Source organism: Salvelinus fontinalis, chromosome 40 (assembly GCF_029448725.1).
Source record: "Salvelinus fontinalis isolate EN_2023a chromosome 40, ASM2944872v1, whole genome shotgun sequence".
Taxonomy (NCBI): domain Eukaryota; kingdom Metazoa; phylum Chordata; class Actinopteri; order Salmoniformes; family Salmonidae; genus Salvelinus; species Salvelinus fontinalis.
The window spans coordinates 18,408,138-18,427,804 of NC_074704.1; the positions used below are offsets into that span (position 1 = coordinate 18,408,138).

At 45.8% G+C, this 19,667-nt stretch overlaps 1 protein-coding gene across 7 annotated transcripts in view; it reads right to left on the reverse strand.

The window, feature by feature from the left end:
- Positions 1-19,667, reverse strand: part of LOC129839762 (SH3 and PX domain-containing protein 2A-like) — a 122,795-nt gene that overhangs the window by 13,783 nt on the left and 89,345 nt on the right. For 5 of the 7 annotated variants that reach the window (XM_055907397.1, XM_055907396.1, XM_055907395.1 and 2 more), the window contains 3 exons: positions 14,384-14,497; positions 11,630-11,713; positions 231-348 (listed from right to left, as the gene is read on the reverse strand). In XM_055907397.1, the coding sequence (XP_055763372.1) occupies positions 231-348; positions 11,630-11,713; positions 14,384-14,497 (316 nt within the window). The remainder of the gene's footprint in view (positions 1-230; positions 349-11,629; positions 11,714-14,383; positions 14,498-19,667) is intronic. The other 2 variants (XM_055907398.1, XM_055907400.1) reach the window with 1 other exon arrangement.

Sequence of the window (19,667 nt, forward strand, 5' to 3'; positions counted from 1 at the left end):
CAATATGATCATTCACTCACTTCCCTAGCCTATAGGTCTTGTTGAAGGGAGTGTAGGATTGAATTGTAATTGGAACTGGGCCAATCCAACATAAAATCACTAATAGGTGTGAATTCTTCACCGGAGCAATGTTTCGTTTTCCTTTGGCTAAGGTGCCTGTCACTCCATGGTGAGGACCAATCATAGGAAGCCCTCCACCATAAGGACAAATGGGAGGAGGTGATGCTCACCTGATGTACCACCAGCCCTCCAGGTTCTTTTGGATGACCTCCACGGTGACCCCTTTCTCAAAGCCGATCTCGTCCTTCCCCTGGCTGGCGTACGGCTGCACCGTCATGTACCTCTCTTCTACACGGGTCGATGGAAGGAAGGACAGAAAAAAGGAGAGAATCAACATTTCTGTTCAGTAAATCCCAGTAATGAACCCCTTGGAGAACTCCCATTGAATTTCCCAGTCAAGAGATATCTACTGCAACAACCAAAGTATTTCAATCGATTAATGTTCTCTTAGAAAGCAACACAGAGGTAAAAGTATCGGGAACCACCCAGTTATCCATTTTATCTGTTTTATTTGTATTCATTCCAAACGTATCCTCCAATACAAACACAAAACAGCACCCTCTACTGGCCGAACCTCTCATCACATCCACAACACTCTCAACCCCTTCCTTATCACAGCTAGAATGCGACAGAGGCAACCCTGCCAGGACCCACTGTGGACCCGTAATACAGTGCCTTGCAAAAGTATTCATCCACCTTGGCATTTTTCCTATTTTGTTGCATTACAACCTGTAATTTAAATGGATTTTATTTGGATTTCATGTAATGGACAAACACAAAATAGTCCAAAATGGTGAAGTGACATGAAAAAGAGTACTAAAAAGAATTAAAAAAAAAAAACAGAAAAGTGGTGCGTGTATATGTATTCACCCCCTTTGCTATGAAGCCCCTAAATAGGATCTGGTGCAACCAATTACCTTCAGAAGTCACATAATTATTTAAATACAGTCCACCTGCGTGCAATCTAATTGTCACATGATCTGTCACATGATCTCAGGATATATACAGCTGTTCTGAAAGGTGCCAGATTCTGCAACACCACTAAGCAAGGGGCACCACTAAGCAAGTGGCACCATGAAGACCAAGGAACTCTCAAAACAGGTCAGGGACAAAGTTGTGGAGAAGTACAGATCAGGGTTGAGTTATAAAAAAATATCCCAAATTTTGAACATCCCATGAAGCACCATTAAATCCATTATTTAAAAATGGAAAGAATATGGCACCACAACAAACCTGCCAAGAGAGGGCCACCCACCAAAACTCATGGACCAGGCAAGGAGGGCATTAATCAGAGAGGCAACAAAGAGACCAAAGATAACCCTGAAGGAGCTGCAAAGCTCCACAGCGGAGATTGGAGTATCTGTCCATAGGACCACTTTAAGCCGTACAGTACACAGAGCTGGGCTTTACGGAAGAGTGGCCAGAAAAAAAGCCATTGCTTAAAGAAAAAATAAGCAAAAACATTTGGTGTTTGCGAAAAGGCATGTGGGAGACTCCCAAAACGCATAGAAGAAGGTACTCTGGTCAGATGAGACTAAAATGTAGCTTTTTGGCCATCAAGGAAAACGCTATGTCTGGCGCAAAACCAACACCTCTCATCATCCCGAGAACCACATCCCCACAGTGAAGCATGGTGGTGGCAGCATCATGCTGTGGGGATGTTTTTCATCGCCAGGGACTGGGAAACTGGTCAGAATTGAAGGAATGATGGATGGCACTAAATACAGGGAAATTCTTGAGGGAAACCTGTTTCAGTCTTCAAGAGATTTGAGACTGGGACGGAGGTTCACCTTCCAGCAGGACAATGACCCTAAGCATACTGCTAAAGCAACAATCAAGTGGTTTAAGGGGAAACATTTAAATGTCTTGGAATGGCCTAGTCAAAGCCCAGACCTTAATCCAATTGAGAATCTGTGGTATGACTTAAAGATTGCTGAACACCAGCAGAACCCATCTAACTTGAAGGAGCTGGAGCAGTTTTGCCTTGAAGAATGGGCAAAAAATCCCAGTGGCTAGATGTGCCAAGCTTATAGAGACATACCCCAGGAGACTTGCAGCTGTAATCGCTGAAAAAGGTGGCTCTAGAAAGTATTGACTTTGGGAGGGTGAATAGTTATGCACGTTCAAGTTTTCTTTATTACTTTTTCTTATTTCTTGTTTGTTTTTGCATCTTCAAAGTGGTAGGCATGTTGTGTAAATCAAATTATACAAACTCCCCAAAAATCTATTTTAATTCCAGGTTGTAAGGCCAAAAAATAGGAAAAATACCAAGGAGGGTGAGTACTTTCACAAGCCACTGTAAACACTGTTGAGTGAACAACACTGCAGACTGGATCCCTTTGAAATGGCTGCAGAGCTCCAGAGCTGCAGTGTGGAGCCGGAGCCTCCCTGTTGGAGAGAAGGAACCTGTGGAAGCTCTCAGATCTTTAACTGGCTCCACTTGGAGACAAGGGAAATCCCCGCGGCCACTCTAGAGTGGGATGATCCGTAGGGGAATTCAACTACTGTGGGAAAAGCCAAGTGTAAGTATGAGAGGTAGTAGTGGGGGGTAGATAGATAGGGCCACTTTAAGCAGCTGTTGCTTCAATGGTTTAGATATACAGGGGCATGGGAGGGAATGGGGATGAAGACAGGGAGAGAATCGGAGTTGGTCCGGTGAGAATGGCTTGTGTCTCAAATGATCCCCTATATTGTCCCATATAGTGCACTACCTTTGACTATGTCAATAGCAGTGCACTATGCAATAAATAGTGCACTATAGGATGACTATAGTGTCATTTGGGACACAGCCAATGTGTCCCTGGGTGGGATGGGGAAGTGAGACAGGATAAACAGGAATTCCAGAGGTGTGAATGTGTGTGTGTGTCAGTCTGTTTACAATGGGTGGGTTGAGGTGAGGTTTTAGTGGGAACACATTCTACTGCTGCCTGTCATTCCAGAGGGAGCTGAGGGGCTTGGGTCAATTATAGAGAGCTGTAAGGAATGTCTAGGGGCTTTGGGACTGGGTAGCACAGGGAGTGTGTGTAGGGCCGGTGTGTGTGAGTGGGTGTGGTTGAGGATGTCTGAGTACTTGCAGGTGGAGAGGGAATACGGTGTGAGTGTGTGTGTGTGTGTGTGTGTGTGTGTGTGTGTGTGTGTGTGTGTGTGTGTGTGTGTGTGTGTGTGTGTGTGTGTGTGTGTGTGTGTGTGTGTGTGTGTGTGTATTCAAACATATGTATCACGTGTGTGAGCATGCTTTCTGGACATGTACAGTTTGTGTATCTGTGTATCTGTATGTGTCTCACACCGTCTTAGTGAGTGTTTAGACCAGTCAGCTGGGCCCAAAGCCCCAAACAGTGAGTTGAGAAGGAGGTTATCAGCACACTGCCATAAATCCCATTAGACTCTGCTGTAACTGATCCCGTTCTCTAGACATACAGACAGAGGAACAGGGTGGAGGAGACTGGACCCAACGACTCGCCCTGTCAACAACACATGAGGTAATCAATGAGGTGAGGTCATCCTGCTGTCACTAGCCAATCAACACCTATGGATTTCATCGGACCAGTCAATCAGACTGTACTGACCTAACATTGGGTCAGAAGAATTTGTGCGTTTGACCGAACAATGCAATAACAAGGGATCCATTTGTTTTTCTTGGGAGTATTTTTGGCGATAAAGTTACCAAAGGCAGGCCCATTGACCTGAGGTAGGGTCAGAGTAAGTGGACTATAAAACAATAGCAAAGCGATCCATTTAGCTTCCTGCTTTGTCTTCTTTGGGAGTATTTTGGCCATAAAGTTAAGAACTTTAGACCGATTGACCTGATGTAGGGAAGGAACAACAACAAAGTAATCCATTTTTCTTCCTCCTCTGTGGTGTTAATCCATAAGATTTAGCACCTGGCACTTATCTTCCCTCCTTACAATGTTTACTATCTCGTTTCCATGGTAACTAAAACCTTGACTACTGGGAAAAAATATTATATTTCTTAGCAAATGGGTCAAGTATTCCATTAGTAAAGAGTGTTTCGGGGTAGTTTCAGATAAGTTGTTAAGAAGACAATTCATTAATATTGTAAGGTTAGACTCCCTACTTTCCTCTCTAACTCATGCATGCTTCTTTCTCAATGGATCTTTTCTTAATTCCTCCCATCTTCTCTCCTCACCTCTTTCTCAAAACTCTTGCAATAAGGTTGAGAAGGAGGTTGGTAGAGTATTTATGTAATCATGGAAAGATAAATTAAGAAAGAGTCCATGTCTAATGACAAGAGTGCATCTTCAAAGAGTGAACCATGAGATACAGTATTTATCCATTATTTATGTCTATGGAGAAAACACTCAGGGCAGAGTAATTCTAAGTATTCTTTATGGTCAATGATCATGTCCCTGATACGCTTAACTCAACTTTTAGCTTCCTAGAAACTAGTGCTGAGCGATTATCCGACGTTGGTTCAATTTTTGAATTCCATTTAGTTTAGTTTTTTGTGAGCCCAACACTCCATTTCTCCAGTGAGAAATCAAATAATAATAAATCAAGTCAAGAACTATGTGGGACACCTGGCTGAAGGGAGTTGTAGTTTTCATTAGGCAAATATTCAATCTAGTTCAGTGCAGAAATTAGGTAATTAACTAAAATGACCATAATCCATTGCACCTGTTCTTCTTGGTGCAGACAGAGATGGATAGACTTTTACTATACACAGACTGCATGGACTGCATGAGAGAGGAATGTACTCAATGATGAGAGAGAGGGATTGAGACAGTTTGTCAAAGTGTGCCTTATCTACTTTGAAGGACTAGTAAAATGATTTTGTCAGAAGACAGCTCTGCAGCATACTAAGGCAAGCTAGCTTAGCTAAATAGAGTGACTAAAGAAAGTACAACGTGGGGAGAACAGAGATAAGGTTGTTTGGCTTTTACGGCCTGAGCAGAGATGAGATGATGACTTTAAGGAATTAGAGATAATAAAGTCATCAAATAAAACAAAGATATATACACAAGTGAAAAATTATTTCACAGTGATTTTTTATTTTTCTATTGATGTCTACCCAATGTGGACCTGACAGAGACAATGGAATATTTTCAATGTTTGGGCAATTGAATGTTCACTATTTTTGGCTTTGGAATTCCCATTAAAATCATTTTAATCCCATTATTTCACAATGAATTTAATGTTTTTTTTTAAATTATCAAAAACCTTGTTTGTTTTTTATAATCGAACCGAAACCGAACCGACCCCAAAAAGCACTAATCACTCAGCACTGCTTGAAATGGTCTGTGCATGCTGCCTCAAGGCGCTGCCTGATACAAACATGCCTCGCCTGGCATTCATAACTCTCATTACCACCTCAGAACAGCGACAAAAGGAATGAGTAAAAAGGAAGGCCAGGCAAAGATGGGGGAAGAGAGAGAGAGAATCAGAGAATTAGAGATGTGGAAAAAGGAACAAATTCAAAAACAAAGTTTCCGACCACAGTCAGCAGTATTTTCATGGTGGGATAATTTTGTAGGGTGGAAACAAGACCTCTAATCCAGAAGTCATTAATGAGTTAGCGTGCAGCAGTGCTTCTGATGGGGTCAGCTGAAAGCAACATTGGACTGCCAAATGACCTGAAACCCTGGCTGTTAAAATGTGTCAGCCGCAACAGTGGACAATATATCACTACTATCTGTTTTTGCTGGTTGATATCTGTAGTACAACATCCTTACACAGGCATGTACAGTACGTTGACCCAGAGGCTCAAGTGAAGTCATCTGGGAGGTTGGATATGATATTCGTATAGAATATTGATATCAAGGTTTTGGTACAGTGAAATGCCTTTCTTGTTTGCACTTTCCCCGACAATGCAGTAATCAATATCAGTACTAGTAATCAATATCAGTACTAGTACTACAAACAAATACATGACAACGCCTACTAATTATGCCTCACGCAATGATTGTCCTGAGTCTTTCACGGCAACAGTTACATCAGTGGCTGACACACACAGAAGTGGCTCCATCCACTGTTATAGGCTCGTGTCTGTGATTAAAGCCAGGCTTCAGTACGGGCTACTGCCCCACATTCACACTTTCCACCAGCCTATTCCAGCCAGCCCATTCATCCTGCTGTTACTCCTCTGAGAGAGCTAGCTACCTAACTGTAAATGCTTCGCTCAGCTCTGGCTGGAGACCATGGCGAGGCTCTGGCATCCCATATTAGTACATTCACCAAAAGTATCCAAAAGAGCTGGATGTAGTCATTACATGGAAATCGTTGGCTGGGTATTGAACTAGTATTTTTTCTCCTGTGCAGTATAAATAGGACCTGGGGTTTTTCCTGAGGATCTAAAAAGGAAAAACGATGTCCCAAGTTATAAATGAGTAAGACTACAAATAGGAAGTGGAGTTTTTCCTGGTCAGGTCATGTGGTTTGGAAAAAACGCCTGGCCATGAAGTATATAGGTCATCGTAGGCCTGTATAAAGTTCATCAACACAGGCACCAACTCATACCATCTGACACAAGTTCCCCCTGTGTTGGATGAGCTCTGCTGAGTCACTTATGTTTATTGTCTCTTTGACTGGTCTGGGATCAGAGTTAAGCTATACCAGGTGAGTCACGCCCCATGTATGTTATTGGTAGCCTGGGAAGTTATATGAGTCCCAGGTCAGTTTCAGTAAACAAACAGACAAAAGACAGAGCCAGGTGGAGTGAGTGGGTTAAAACTTATCCTAAAACCAGATGGCTGATCTCTCCTGGTCTCATTAGAGGGATGAGAAATTGCTCTGGCTCTAGGTGTAGGAGTAGGCCACAGACACAGATCTAGGATCAGCCTCCCCAAATCCTATCTATATCAATCACAGAGAACATCTAACAGACCTTCAATCAGCGTATATAACAACTTCATCCTTCAATATAGTGACTACTTTTTTTTATCAAATATGGGTAGAAGTAGCCTTTTAATAGCCACAGATCTAGGATCAGCTTACCTTAGCCGGATTCTAACCATAACCATTAGAGGATAAATGCAAAGCTGACCTTGGACCAGTTTGATGAAATACTAGACAATATGAGACATAGGCTCATGTCTGTCTGGGTCCATCAAAGAGAATTCATTATGACTCAACAGGAACTCTCCATTGAGACGTATTCCAGTATTGCAGTGTCCAGGGGAGCTTGGCAACGTGATACATTCAAGAGTGTGAGAACATATCTTTACCAATAAATGTTCAGTAAAAACTCAGTCATTAAAATGGAATGGTTCTGACCCTGGAGGGAGTTGTATAAGTACATGAAGTAGCACTGCACACAGTAATGTTGAGAGCAGTTATTGGCCATCAAGGTTGTTACTGTTGTGCTGTCTGAATCAGATACCCCTCATTATCTAATCTGTTTCATGTTACTACATTATTCTGTTACGCAGAGCATAATGAAGAAATAATGATTTTTCTAAAAGTAGAGAAAAGTGTGGTAAATGTAACTCGGGGAGCTGAAATCTACACGACCACCCAATGTGCTGTTTGTGATGTTGGCGTTAAGCTGGAGTTGTTGTTGGCTGACTGTCATGGATTTAAAATGAGTTTTCTTACGATGAAGGAAGGAGTGTGTATGTGTGTGGTTCTGAGAGAGGCCACTTGAGAGTGTCTGTTTGTTTGTTTGTTTGTGTGTGTGTGTTTGTGTGTTTGTGTGTGTGTGTGTGTGTGTCTGTGTGTGTGTGTGTGTGTGTGTGTGTGTGTGTGTGTGTGTGTGTGTGTGTGTGTGTGTGTGTGTGTGTGTGTGTGTGTGTGTGTGTGTGTGTGTGTGTTTGTTTCTGTGTGTGTGTGTGTGTGTGTGTGTGTGTGTGTGTGTGTGTGTGTAGCCAGCTAGCCACCGATTAGCAGCACGGTAGAAACGATTACATTACAACGGAACGACTTGACTTGTGTAGTGTTAGCTAGCTACATAGTTTTCTTTGCTATCTTTTTATCTAAGATAATTGTGTAGCTTTGAGTAATTATCGGTTAGCTAGCCAGCTATTTTTCGCCTGCCGCGCTGCCGTCCTCCTACCTAGCCAACACTGCTAGCTAGCCAACTTCTACCGAATAGCAGCACTGTAGAAACTTACACTACAACGGGACGACTTGATTAGCGTAGTGTTAGCTAGTTGTCTTTGCTGTCCTTGTATCCATGATAATTGTGTAGTTTAGAGAAATTTAGTGAAATTGTCGAGGTTACCTAGCCAGCTTCACTTTCAACAACGTAGCCACTGCTAGCCAGGCTACTTCACCAGCCAGCAGTACTATATCATTTTAGTCAATAAGATCTTGTATTTTATTTTTATTTTTTGCAACGTAAGCTTAACTTTCTGAACATTCGAGACGTGTAGCCCACTTGTCATTCTAATCTCCATTGCATTAGCGTAGCCTCTTCTGTAGCCTGTCAACCATGTGTCTGTCTATCCCTGTTCTCTCCTCTCTGCACAGACCATACAAACGCTTCACACCGCGTGGCCGCGCCCACCCTAACCTGGTGGTCCCAGCCCGCACGACCCACGTGGAGTTCCAGGTCTCCGGTGGCCTCTGGAACTGCCGATCTGCGGCCAACAAGGCAGAGCTCATCTCAGCCTATGCGTCCCTCCAGTCCCTCGACTTCCTGGCACTGACGGAAACATGGCTCACCACAGATAACACTGCTACTCCTACTGCTCTCTCTTCGTCTGCCCATGTGTTCTCGCACACCCCGAGACCTTCTGGTCAGCGGGGTGGTGGCACCGGGATCCTCATCTCTCCCAAGTGGTCATTCTCTCTTTCTCCCCTTACCCATCTGTCTATCGCCTCCTTTGAATTCCATGCTGTCACAGTTACCAGCCCTTTCAAGCTTAACATCCTTATCATTTATCGCCCTCCAGGTTCCCTTGGAGAGTTCATCAATGAGCTTGATGCCTTGATAAGCTCCTTTCCTGAGGACGGCTCACCTCTCACAGTTCTGGGTGACTTTAACCTCCCCATGTCTACCTTTGACTCATTCCTCTCTGCCTCCTTCTTCCCACTCCTCTCCTCTTTTGACCTCACCCTCTCACCTTCCCCCCCTACTCACAAGGCTGGCAATACGCTTGACCTCATCTTTACTAGATGCTGTTCTTCCACTAACCTCATTGCAACTCCCCTCCAAGTCTCCGACCACTACCTTGTATCCTTTTCCCTCTCGCTCTCATCCAACACTTCCCACACTGCCCCTACTCGGATGGTATCGCGCCGTCCCAACCTCCGCTCTCTCTCCCCCGCTACTCTCTCCTCTTCCATCCTATCATCTCTTCCCTCTGCCCAAACCTTCTCCAACCTATCTCCTGATTCTGCCTCCTCAACCCTCCTCTCCTCCCTTTCTGCATCCTTTGACTCTCTATGTCCCCTATCCTCCAGGCCGGCTCGGTCCTCCCCTCCCGCTCCGTGGCTCGACGACTCATTGCGAGCTCACAGAACAGGGCTCCGGGCAGCCGAGCGGAAATGGAGGAAAACTCGCCTCCCTGCGGACCTGGCATCCTTTCACTCCCTCCTCTCTACATTTTCCTCTTCTGTCTCTGCTGCTAAAGCCACTTTCTACCACTCTAAATTCCAAGCATCTGCCTCTAACCCTAGGAAGCTCTTTGCCACCTTCTCCTCCCTCCTGAATCCTCCTCCCCCTCCCCCCCCCCTCCTCCCTCTCTGCAGACGACTTCGTCAACCATTTTGAAAAGAAGGTCGACGACATCCGATCCTCGTTTGCTAAGTCAAACGACACCGCTGGTTCTGCTCACACTGCCCAACCCTGTGCTTTGACCTCTTTCTCCCCTCTCTCTCCAGATGAAATCTCGCGTCTTGTGACGGCCGGCCGCCCAACAACCTGCCCGCTTGACCCTATCCCCTCCTCTCTCCTCCAGACCATTTCCGGAGACCTTCTACCTTACCTCACCTCGCTCATCAACTCATCCTTGACCGCTGGCTACGTCCCTTCCGTCTTCAAGAGAGCGAGAGTTGCACCCCTTCTGAAAAAACCTACACTCGATCCCTCCGATGTCAACAACTACAGACCAGTATCCCTTCTTTCTTTTCTCTCCAAAACTCTTGAACGTGCCGTCCTTGGCCAGCTCTCCTGCTATCTCTCTCAGAATGACCTTCTTGATCCAAATCAGTCAGGTTTCAAGACTAGTCACTCAACTGAGACTGCTCTTCTCTGTATCACGGAGGCGCTCCGCACTGCTAAAGCTAACTCTCTCTCCTCTGCTCTCATCCTTCTAGACCTATCGGCTGCCTTCGATACTGTGAACCATCAGATCCTCCTCTCCACCCTCTCCGAGTTGGGCATCTCCGGCGCGGCCCACGCTTGGATTGCGTCCTACCTGACAGGTCGCTCCTACCAGGTGGCGTGGCGAGAATCTGTCTCCTCACCACGCGCTCTCACCACTGGTGTCCCCCAGGGCTCTGTTCTAGGCCCTCTCCTATTCTCGCTATACACCAAGTCACTTGGCTCTGTCATAACCTCACATGGTCTCTCCTATCATTGCTATGCAGACGACACACAATTAATCTTCTCCTTTCCCCCTTCTGATGACCAGGTGGCGAATCGCATCTCTGCATGTCTGGCAGACATATCAGTGTGGATGACGGATCACCACCTCAAGCTGAACCTCGGCAAGACGGAGCTGCTCTTCCTCCCGGGGAAGGACTGTCCGTTCCATGATCTCGCCATCACGGTTGACAACTCCATTGTGTCCTCCTCCCAGAGCGCTAAGAACCTTGGCGTGATCCTGGACAACACCCTGTCGTTCTCCACCAACATCAAGGCGGTGGCCCGTTCCTGTAGGTTCATGCTCTACAACATCCGCAGAGTACGACCCTGCCTCACACAGGAAGCGGCGCAGGTCCTAATCCAGGCACTTGTCATCTCCCGTCTGGATTACTGCAACTCGCTGTTGGCTGGGCTCCCTGCCTGTGCCATTAAACCCCTACAACTCATCCAGAACGCCGCAGCCCGGCTGGTGTTCAACCTTCCCAAGTTCTCTCACGTCACCCCGCTCCTCCGCTCTCTCCACTGGCTTCCAGTTGAAGCTCGCATCCGCTACAAGACCATGGTGCTTGCCTACGGAGCTGTGAGGGGAACGGCACCTCAGTACCTTCAGGCTCTGATCAGGCCCTACACCCAAACAAGGGCACTGCGTTCATCCACCTCTGGCCTGCTCGCCTCCCTACCACTGAGGAAGTACAGTTCCCGCTCAGCCCAGTCAAAACTGTTCGCTGCTCTGGCACCCCAATGGTGGAACAAACTCCCTCACGACGCCAGGACAGCGGAGTCAATCACCACCTTCCGGAGACACCTGAAACCCCACCTCTTCAAGGAATACCTAGGATAAAGCAATCCTTCTGCCCCCCCCCCCCCCCCCCCCCCTTAAAAGATCTAGATGCACTATTGTAAAGTGGCTGTTCCACTGGATGTCATAAGGTGAATGCACCAATTTGTAAGTCGCTCTGGATAAGAGCGTCTGCTAAATGACTTAAATGTAAATGTAAAATGTAAATGTGTGTGTGTGTGTGTGTGTGTGTGTGTGTGTGTGTGTGTGTGTGTGTGTTGACTGTGTGTTGACTGTGTGTTCACCTCGACTCTGCTGGCGGTTCACTATGCCCCCCAAGGTCCATCTGCGGTCCAGTCTCTTCAGATGAGCCTTGCGTCTCTTAGTAACTGATGAAGGGACGGACGGAGAAACCAAAGAAAAACAAAGAAACATGAACTTAAGAAGCGTATTACAAAATGAAAGAAGGCAAAAAGCCGGCGTTAGTTAGTAGGATGGTGAAAACATGACATGGAAAGCCAGCAAATAAACGGTGTCCATTTTAAGCTATGAATAGTAAATAACATGATTTGTAATAGTGTAGTGGCAAATGGTTTTGCAGAAAGAATTGATATTCATTGCTGTCATGATAATGAGTTCACGCGCACGTTTCACAGTCAAGCAGCTAAACTTGTTAAAGGGTGAGTATTTCTGGGGGACTAAGTTACGCTGACCTTATGAAGGAACCAGTGGAACCACAGACATCCTGAGGACAGTGACAGCTAGGTCATCAATACAGAGGTATTTCCTTACGAAAGAGAAACTATCCTCCATATCGTCTGTCATCAAAAAAACAAGCCCCACATCAAAAGAGGAAGTAGTAATCGTAGAAATAGAATGCATAGAAAGGGTGTCTCATTCATTACACATTGCCAGGGTTGGAGCTTACAAGCCTGTTCTATTCATTCTCGCTCTATGGCAAAGATGACATGATGTATCATAGAAATAGAATGAATAGAACGGGCGTCTCCATTCATTACAAAATGCCAGGGTTAGAGCTTCCAAGCCTGTTCTATTCATATGGCACTGATGACATGATGTGTGATACAGTATCATCCAATCTAGTGTGTCTGGAATACTGAAATCTGTTAGTCTTCAAGGTTCTCACCACGACTGTATTCTAGAAGGCCAATCCCCATTCATAAAGTTTTGTCTGTCTGGGACTTTTGAAATGGTCACAGACATGCTACATCTGTGTGACATAGTATCATACTAGCCCCTAGCGTACTGTACACATGGTTTATTAAGATTACCCAGCAAACTACATATGTGACCAATGTGTTGCTAATAGGTTTTCTAGCAACTGTATAGGAGAAAATAGATAAGGGTAAATCTTCATGTTAGCCTGTTAGCCTACCGTAACAGCTTGCTATGTCCTCTGGTAAACTGTTCCGTTCCAGTCGCCCTCATAAGCAGGGTCCACTCTTGCAACACCACTGACTCACGGTAAAGTAAAACAGCCCTTTGTGATACTGTCCAACTCGTTGCTTTCTGATGACTCGTCATTATCCTCCCTTCCTTAACGCATTCCCTAGCGGGACATAAACCAGACGTTCAGAACGGAGGAACGAGTGACCAGGAGGGAGGACAGAATCAAATTACTGTCATCTCTCCCTTCATAGTGGAGGGAAAGGAGGAGGGAGAAACGGAGGAGTGAGGAGAGGAGGACAGAATCAAATGACTCTCATCTCTCCCTTCATAGTGGAGGGAAGAGGAGGAGGGAGAAACGGAGGAGTGAGGAGAGGAGGACAGAATCAAACTACTCTCATCTCTCTCTCTCTCTCTCTCCGTCTCCCATTGACCTCCTGATTGAAATATCTGATTGGAGACAGCCACAAAAGGCAGACGTTATTTCAGGGTAATTCCAATAGACCAGACCTACCAGGCCCTGTCGTTCCTCCTCAGTGAGCTAGCTACAGTCTGCTATTGGTTTATATGACAGCAGACTGGGGCTTAATGAGTATGAGGGGGAGGTTGGGAGGGTAGGGGAGACAGGATAGTTACCTGAGATATGAGATAAGCAGTGGTGTGTGAAAACTGAGTCGGCAGGCTCTAATGGGGAAGGTGTTGATAGAGGAGTGTTTTGCGGGATGGGAGGGATGTGTGTGTGTGTGTGTGTGTGTGTGTGTGTGTGTGGTGTGTGTGTGTGTGTGTGTGTGTGTGTGCGTGTGTGTGTGTGTGTGTGTGTGTGTGTGTGTGTGTGTGCGTGTGCGTGTGTGTGTGTGTGTGTCTGCATTTCCTCTCTGTGTGTGCCTGTTTCAGATCCCTAGGTATTTCCAGGCTCCAGCTACATTACCTTATTTTTCCTTAAAGGCTATCACAGACTTTCACTACCAGCCCAGTACGTCTCTCTCTCTCTCTCTCTCTTTCTCTCTCTGTGGAGTGACTGCAGTCTGCATTAAGGGGAGCTGGGGGCCACGGCAGCTGCAGAGGACCTGTCATCACATGCTGGGATGTGGCGTGCCAGTTTACAGTGTAACAGTGCCATGGGCCAGCGCGAGGATCATAAAGCAATGTGTCTTAATGAGGGACAGGGAGAGAGCCTTACATACCTTGGTGGCAGTCTATGACACACAAAGCATTACGGCATAATGACTACACTATACCAGGTAGTTTCCATGGGTTACTAAAATCGATGGAAAACAGAGGTAATATGACTTTAACGGTGAGCGAGTGTATGTATGTCTGTGTGTGCGTGTCTGCCTGCCTGGGTGTAACACACAGTTAAGGCGCTACAGAGTCATCCCGAAGCACCAAAAGGGAAGGGAGCGTATTCTCTAGTGATGAAATATGCCCTCCAAACAATCAGACTAAACATTATTGCAAAATAAAAAGAGGTCATGACAAGACAAGACTCCTTCGGAAACAGACACTTGGTTCGTTACATTGTCTGTTTCCTGCTCTGACCCTGGTCCTTGAGGTTCCTGCTGTCCAAGCACAACTATTAGTTGTCATGCCTTAGGCTTAGTAATGATGGTAGGGCCATTTAGCAGGGAGAATGGCTGGTGTGTGTGTGTTACCTTCTCCTGTCCTGACGGTGCTAAGTTCCAGGTCATCTCTAGTGCCGTTCTGTGAGTCCAGGTATGTGGCCGGCACCCAACCCTGCTCCTCAGCTGTACTGACGAACCACCAACCTATAACAAAGAGACACACACGCACATTAGTTTGTGCAGAGTCACGTGGCGACACACACACACACACACACACACACACATTCTTTATACACTATGACACAGAAAGAAAATAGACAGACACACAAACACATTTACCAGCCATTCTCCCTGCTAAATATCACTACCATCATTACTAAGGCCTTAGGCATGACACCTAATAGTTGTGCTTGGACTCCAAACACACTTACACATTTTGATTTACATTCAATAATGGAAATATGTCATCGTTCTAGCTCCTTCATCCGCAGCAGTTTGCTAAGGCTATAAATTACAATAACTGTTCTACAATTCCCAAAGAACTCCAGAATTGATCGGGTGTTAGTGTTTGTCTTGGTCCAGGATTTCATTTATATCGGCTACATGGAGAGCAGTGAAGTGATGTAACCAGGGAACTTTTCACCTGCTTGGAAAGCTGCTGTCATTACAAAACCACCAGGCGTGTCAGAGTAGCAGTACTGATCACGGATCAGTTTTCCATTTTAAATCATAATGATTGACATTATATGGACACAGAGAACCTGATCAGCACTCTAGGGTTAGGTTCACGTTTGAGGGACAGGGTGAGAGCCCATATGTGCCCAGAGTGCAGAGGACACTAAGGAGGTAGAAGTTGTCCCTGAGAGGACACTAAGGAGAGGTAGAAGGACACTAAGGAGGTAGAAGTTGTCCCTCAAGGAGGTAGAAGTTGTCCCTGAACCACAGATCTAGGATCAGATGACCATAACTGAGTTCTAACCTGAAACCATCAAGGGGATTAAATAAGAGCTGACCCTGTATCAGTGCAATGGTTAAGGATTGACTTGAATTTAGTCTCAAAAAGAAAGAAATCCTAGTCTAGTAGTTCGAGAGGTATTTGTGGGACAATACATATTTTTGATTCGAATTGACTCGCCTCTACCTAGACCTGATTGAATGCAAAAACACATTTCAAATCGGGAACCAAACCAAGGCGAAACAAAAAGAGAGAGGAAAAGAAGCCATCGATCCCACCCTGACAGTTAGCATGTGTCTTTGTGTTTTAGTTCTGCAGCGGTAGCACGAATCCAGATTCTCCGACTGTCTATTCGAAGTTCGGAGGCTCCCCAAGCATTTCATCCGTAACATTTGGGTTCAAAGTGGACTATTCAGAGTCGTAAATAGTAGGGAAGCTGCCTTTCAGTGAACCTCGAAGATACAGGATAATTTATGACTTTCTGCAGCCTATAACGCAACCAGGCGTACGCCATATGCTAACACGCACTCTTGACGGATGCACGTATGTACACATTCACAATAACTCACACTCTCTGACAGTATGAAAGAGAAGAGAGTGAGGCAACGAGCACAACAATTTATTTTCTCTCCAATAGAGTCCAACAATCAGCTCTTGACTGTATTAACAGTCATATGGCGAGGTCCTATAATGTGGTTTGATACCACATTGTGCGCACACACACACACACACACACACACACACACACACACACACACACACACACACACACACACACACACACACACACACACACACACACACACACACACACAGGCTTGAGTAAATCAAGTCCTCACACCCCCCATTTTATGTCTCTGCAAGACCCGCCAAGTCACATTGGGAAATGAGACCTATTTGACCCATATGGAAAACATGTCCGTGTACAACAGTTTCTTCATCGGAAAAAAATTACCTTGGTCATTGGTAGGGTTGCGAAATTCCAGTAACTTCCCAAATATTCCTTGGTTTTCCATAAATCCAGGTTGGAAGTCACTCATACCACAAGACTACTATAGCAATACTATGTTTGAAGCTCTGAATGGTCCACCACAGTGTTTGAGGCTTCAACCCATAGGCATTGTCTAAAAGGCATTGAAGTTCAAAGTAGGTCCCACTGTAGACATTACAGAAGAGTCTGGGGTCTGACAGCACACAGTACAGTGAGTTTGGAAACCTGTCAGAATCGGTTAGCTTCACAAAATGCTAATAATACTATGCAAATTATGCTATGCTAATGTTTAGCCTAGCGAAAACGCTAACGTTGGACTGACTGTAGAGGCATAGGTTTTCCTCAGTGCTAACTGCCAACGTGAATTTGACATTGTGACATTGATGCTATGCTACTTCATTATTATGCTACTGTTGGCTAGCTAGTTCCTAGACTGAACATATGTTTTGATGAATGGCATGCAACACATATAGTAGTGAGATAAGAGGCAGTACGGTAGGGCTCTCCTTTCTTTTTTAAAGTCCTACATTCAATGTGTGAAACATGCTCCCTCGATAAAAATTGCCAATACCATACGAAACACATTCACTTTTATGTGCCGACTCAATGGAAGTTGGTCATAGTTTTAGCAAGGAAACTTTATAGATCAAGCTACCGCAAATGTTCAAAAGAAAATAATCCCACCCATCCACCTCTATGGAATTCGGCCATAATTTAGCAAAGAGACAATTCAGGAGCCATTTTCTTCCAAAGGTCACCTGACTTGACAAGCGGAGGATATACAGTCTCCTAAATCCCTATGTGACAGGGTCCTGGTGAGTCACAGCCATTATCAGCTGCATGTGTGAGCTGCCACGGCTGTATATCACTGCCTACCTAGTAGGGGCTAATAGAAATAGGTCACGGCTGTGTGCGTGTCTGCCAGCCTCTCCACATGGCTTTGACAAGGCCCAGCTCCCCTATACATTCACCTCCCAGGCTGACAGATACCACATGGCTTTGACAAGGCCCAGCTCCCCTATACATTCACCTCCCAGGCTGACAGACACCACATGGCTTGACAAGGCCCAGCTCCCCTATACATTCACCTCCCAGGCTGACAGACACCACATGGCTTTGACAAGGCCCAGCTCCCCTATACATTCACCTCCCAGGCTGACAGACACCACATGGCTTGACAAGGCCCAGCTCCCCTATACATTCACCTCCCAGGCTGACAGACACCACATGGCTTTGACAAGGCCCAGCTCCCCTATACATTCACCTCCCAGGCTGACAGACACCACATGGCTTGACAAGGCCCAGCTCCCCTATACATTCACCTCCCAGGCTGACAGACACCACAAGGGTTTGACAAGGCCCAGCTCTCCTATACATTCACCTCCCAGGCTGACAGATACCACATGGCTTTGACAAGGCCCAGCTCCCCTATACATTCACCTCCCAGGCTGACAGACACCACATGGCTTGACAAGGCCCAGCTCCCCTATACATTCACCTCCCAGGCTGACAGACACCACATGGCTTGACAAGGCCCAGCTCCCCTATACATTCACCTCCCAGGCTGACAGACACCACATGGCTTGACAAGGCCCAGCTCCCCTATACATTCAGCTCCCAGGCTGACAGACACCACATGGCTTTGACAAGGCCCAGCTCCCCTATAAATCCAGTTCTGAAGAAAGTCAGATGCGGTAAAAGAGCAGAGAAATTAGAAACAGAAAGGCTGCTGGATCTCGTCACACATAGGCAGTTACCAGAGTGGAGAGAGACTGTGGAGGAAGAGAGAGAGAGAGAGAGAGAGAGAGAGAGAGAGAGAGAGAGAGAGAGAGAGAGAGAGAGACCAGAGAGAGAGACCAGAGAGAGAAAGCGAGGGAACGTTCTCATATGTTCCAACCAACTACTGTCCGTGTGTCAACATTTTCCAGGAAACTCACTCTGTCCAAATGCAATATGGACAGAAGCTGGTTCTTTCTCTTTTCTCTCTCTCTCTCTTTCAGGACAGTTGTTAGTAGGAAGTTAGTTGGTGTCCCCTCTTTCTGGCCGTGCCATTTAGCCTCCAGACAGACAGGCTATAAACGCTGTTTTCCCAGAGAAGAGAGAAGACATCCCCCTTGGAGAAGACTCGAGTCAGGGTTTGCCCATTCACACAGTGGAAGCCAATTGGCTTGGCAGCTCAATTAGGCTCCAAGAGATTTATCATGGGATCGAGCTGTTTACGTGGCATTGCCTGATGTTGACCATGTTTGTCGTGTCTTTTCTGTTTGTTGGCGGGGTTTGTTGTGTTTTGTGTGGGAAAAATCGCGAAAACGTTTCACGTAGCCTGGGGTGTTCGAGCGGTCGACGCTACTGCCTCTGGATAACAAGTACTAACGCTGCGACCATGGGTTCAAATCTGACCCACCACTTTAGCAATTCCTCTCCTCCTATAAACTTCTTTCTATCTATCCTGTCCAATAAACACAGAAAATATGTTTATTTTCTCTAGTGGGACGGCCACACCACCTAAACGATGAGTTAATCATAAAATGCTACAAGAGCTGTTATTGGAAGCACACATGTTTTGTTTGATTACAGTGGCTAACATTACCATATTACATCAACTATGAATGTAATAACCATTGCTGACGGTCAGTTATTTTAAGTGACTATATGTTCTAAAATAGCTATATGTCTTGCTTTACTGTACTGCACGTGTATGGAATACATTACAGTGCAGGTGGACTAGAGAGAGACTAAAGGGGCAGTCTGGGATTCAAACAACAACAAATAGACCATGTTTTCCTCGAAAGGTTATGAATCATAGAACATGGAAAAGTGGAAAAACAAGTGTCATTCTCCAGCAGGGATGGGACGCGGGCGGGGGGGCAGGGCAGTAAGGGGGGTTGTGGGCAGCTGTAAAAATGAAACAAGCTAAAACAAGACATATAAAAGGCGGGTCGTCTAATCAACTGCATATTGACCATCATCTGAACAGACAGTAGAGTAGAAAGTAAAAGGAATGGGCTGTTGTTTCAACAGGTTTCAGTCATCATGGCAGTGTTATTGGTTGCAGGGACCCGTGTGTGTGTGTGTGTGTGTGGTGTGTGGTGTGTGGTCTGTGGTGTGTGTGTGTGTGTGTGTGTGTGTGTGTGTGTGTGTGTGTGTGTGTGTGTGTGTGTGTGTGTGTGTGTGTGTGTGTGTGTGTGTGTGTGTGTGTGTGTGTGTGTGTGTGTGTGTGTGTGTGTGTGTGTGTGTGTGTGTGTGTGTGTGTGTGTGTGTGTGTGTGTGTGTGTGTGTGTGTGTGTGTGTCCACTGGGTTCCCACACACCAGACTAGAAACCGTGCTTAGGCTGAGTTCACTCGACCTCAAACAACGCAGTAAAAAGGCATTTAGAGGAATACGCTCACGAGTGCTCATTTCCTGTCTAAGTACGATCCTTTTACTG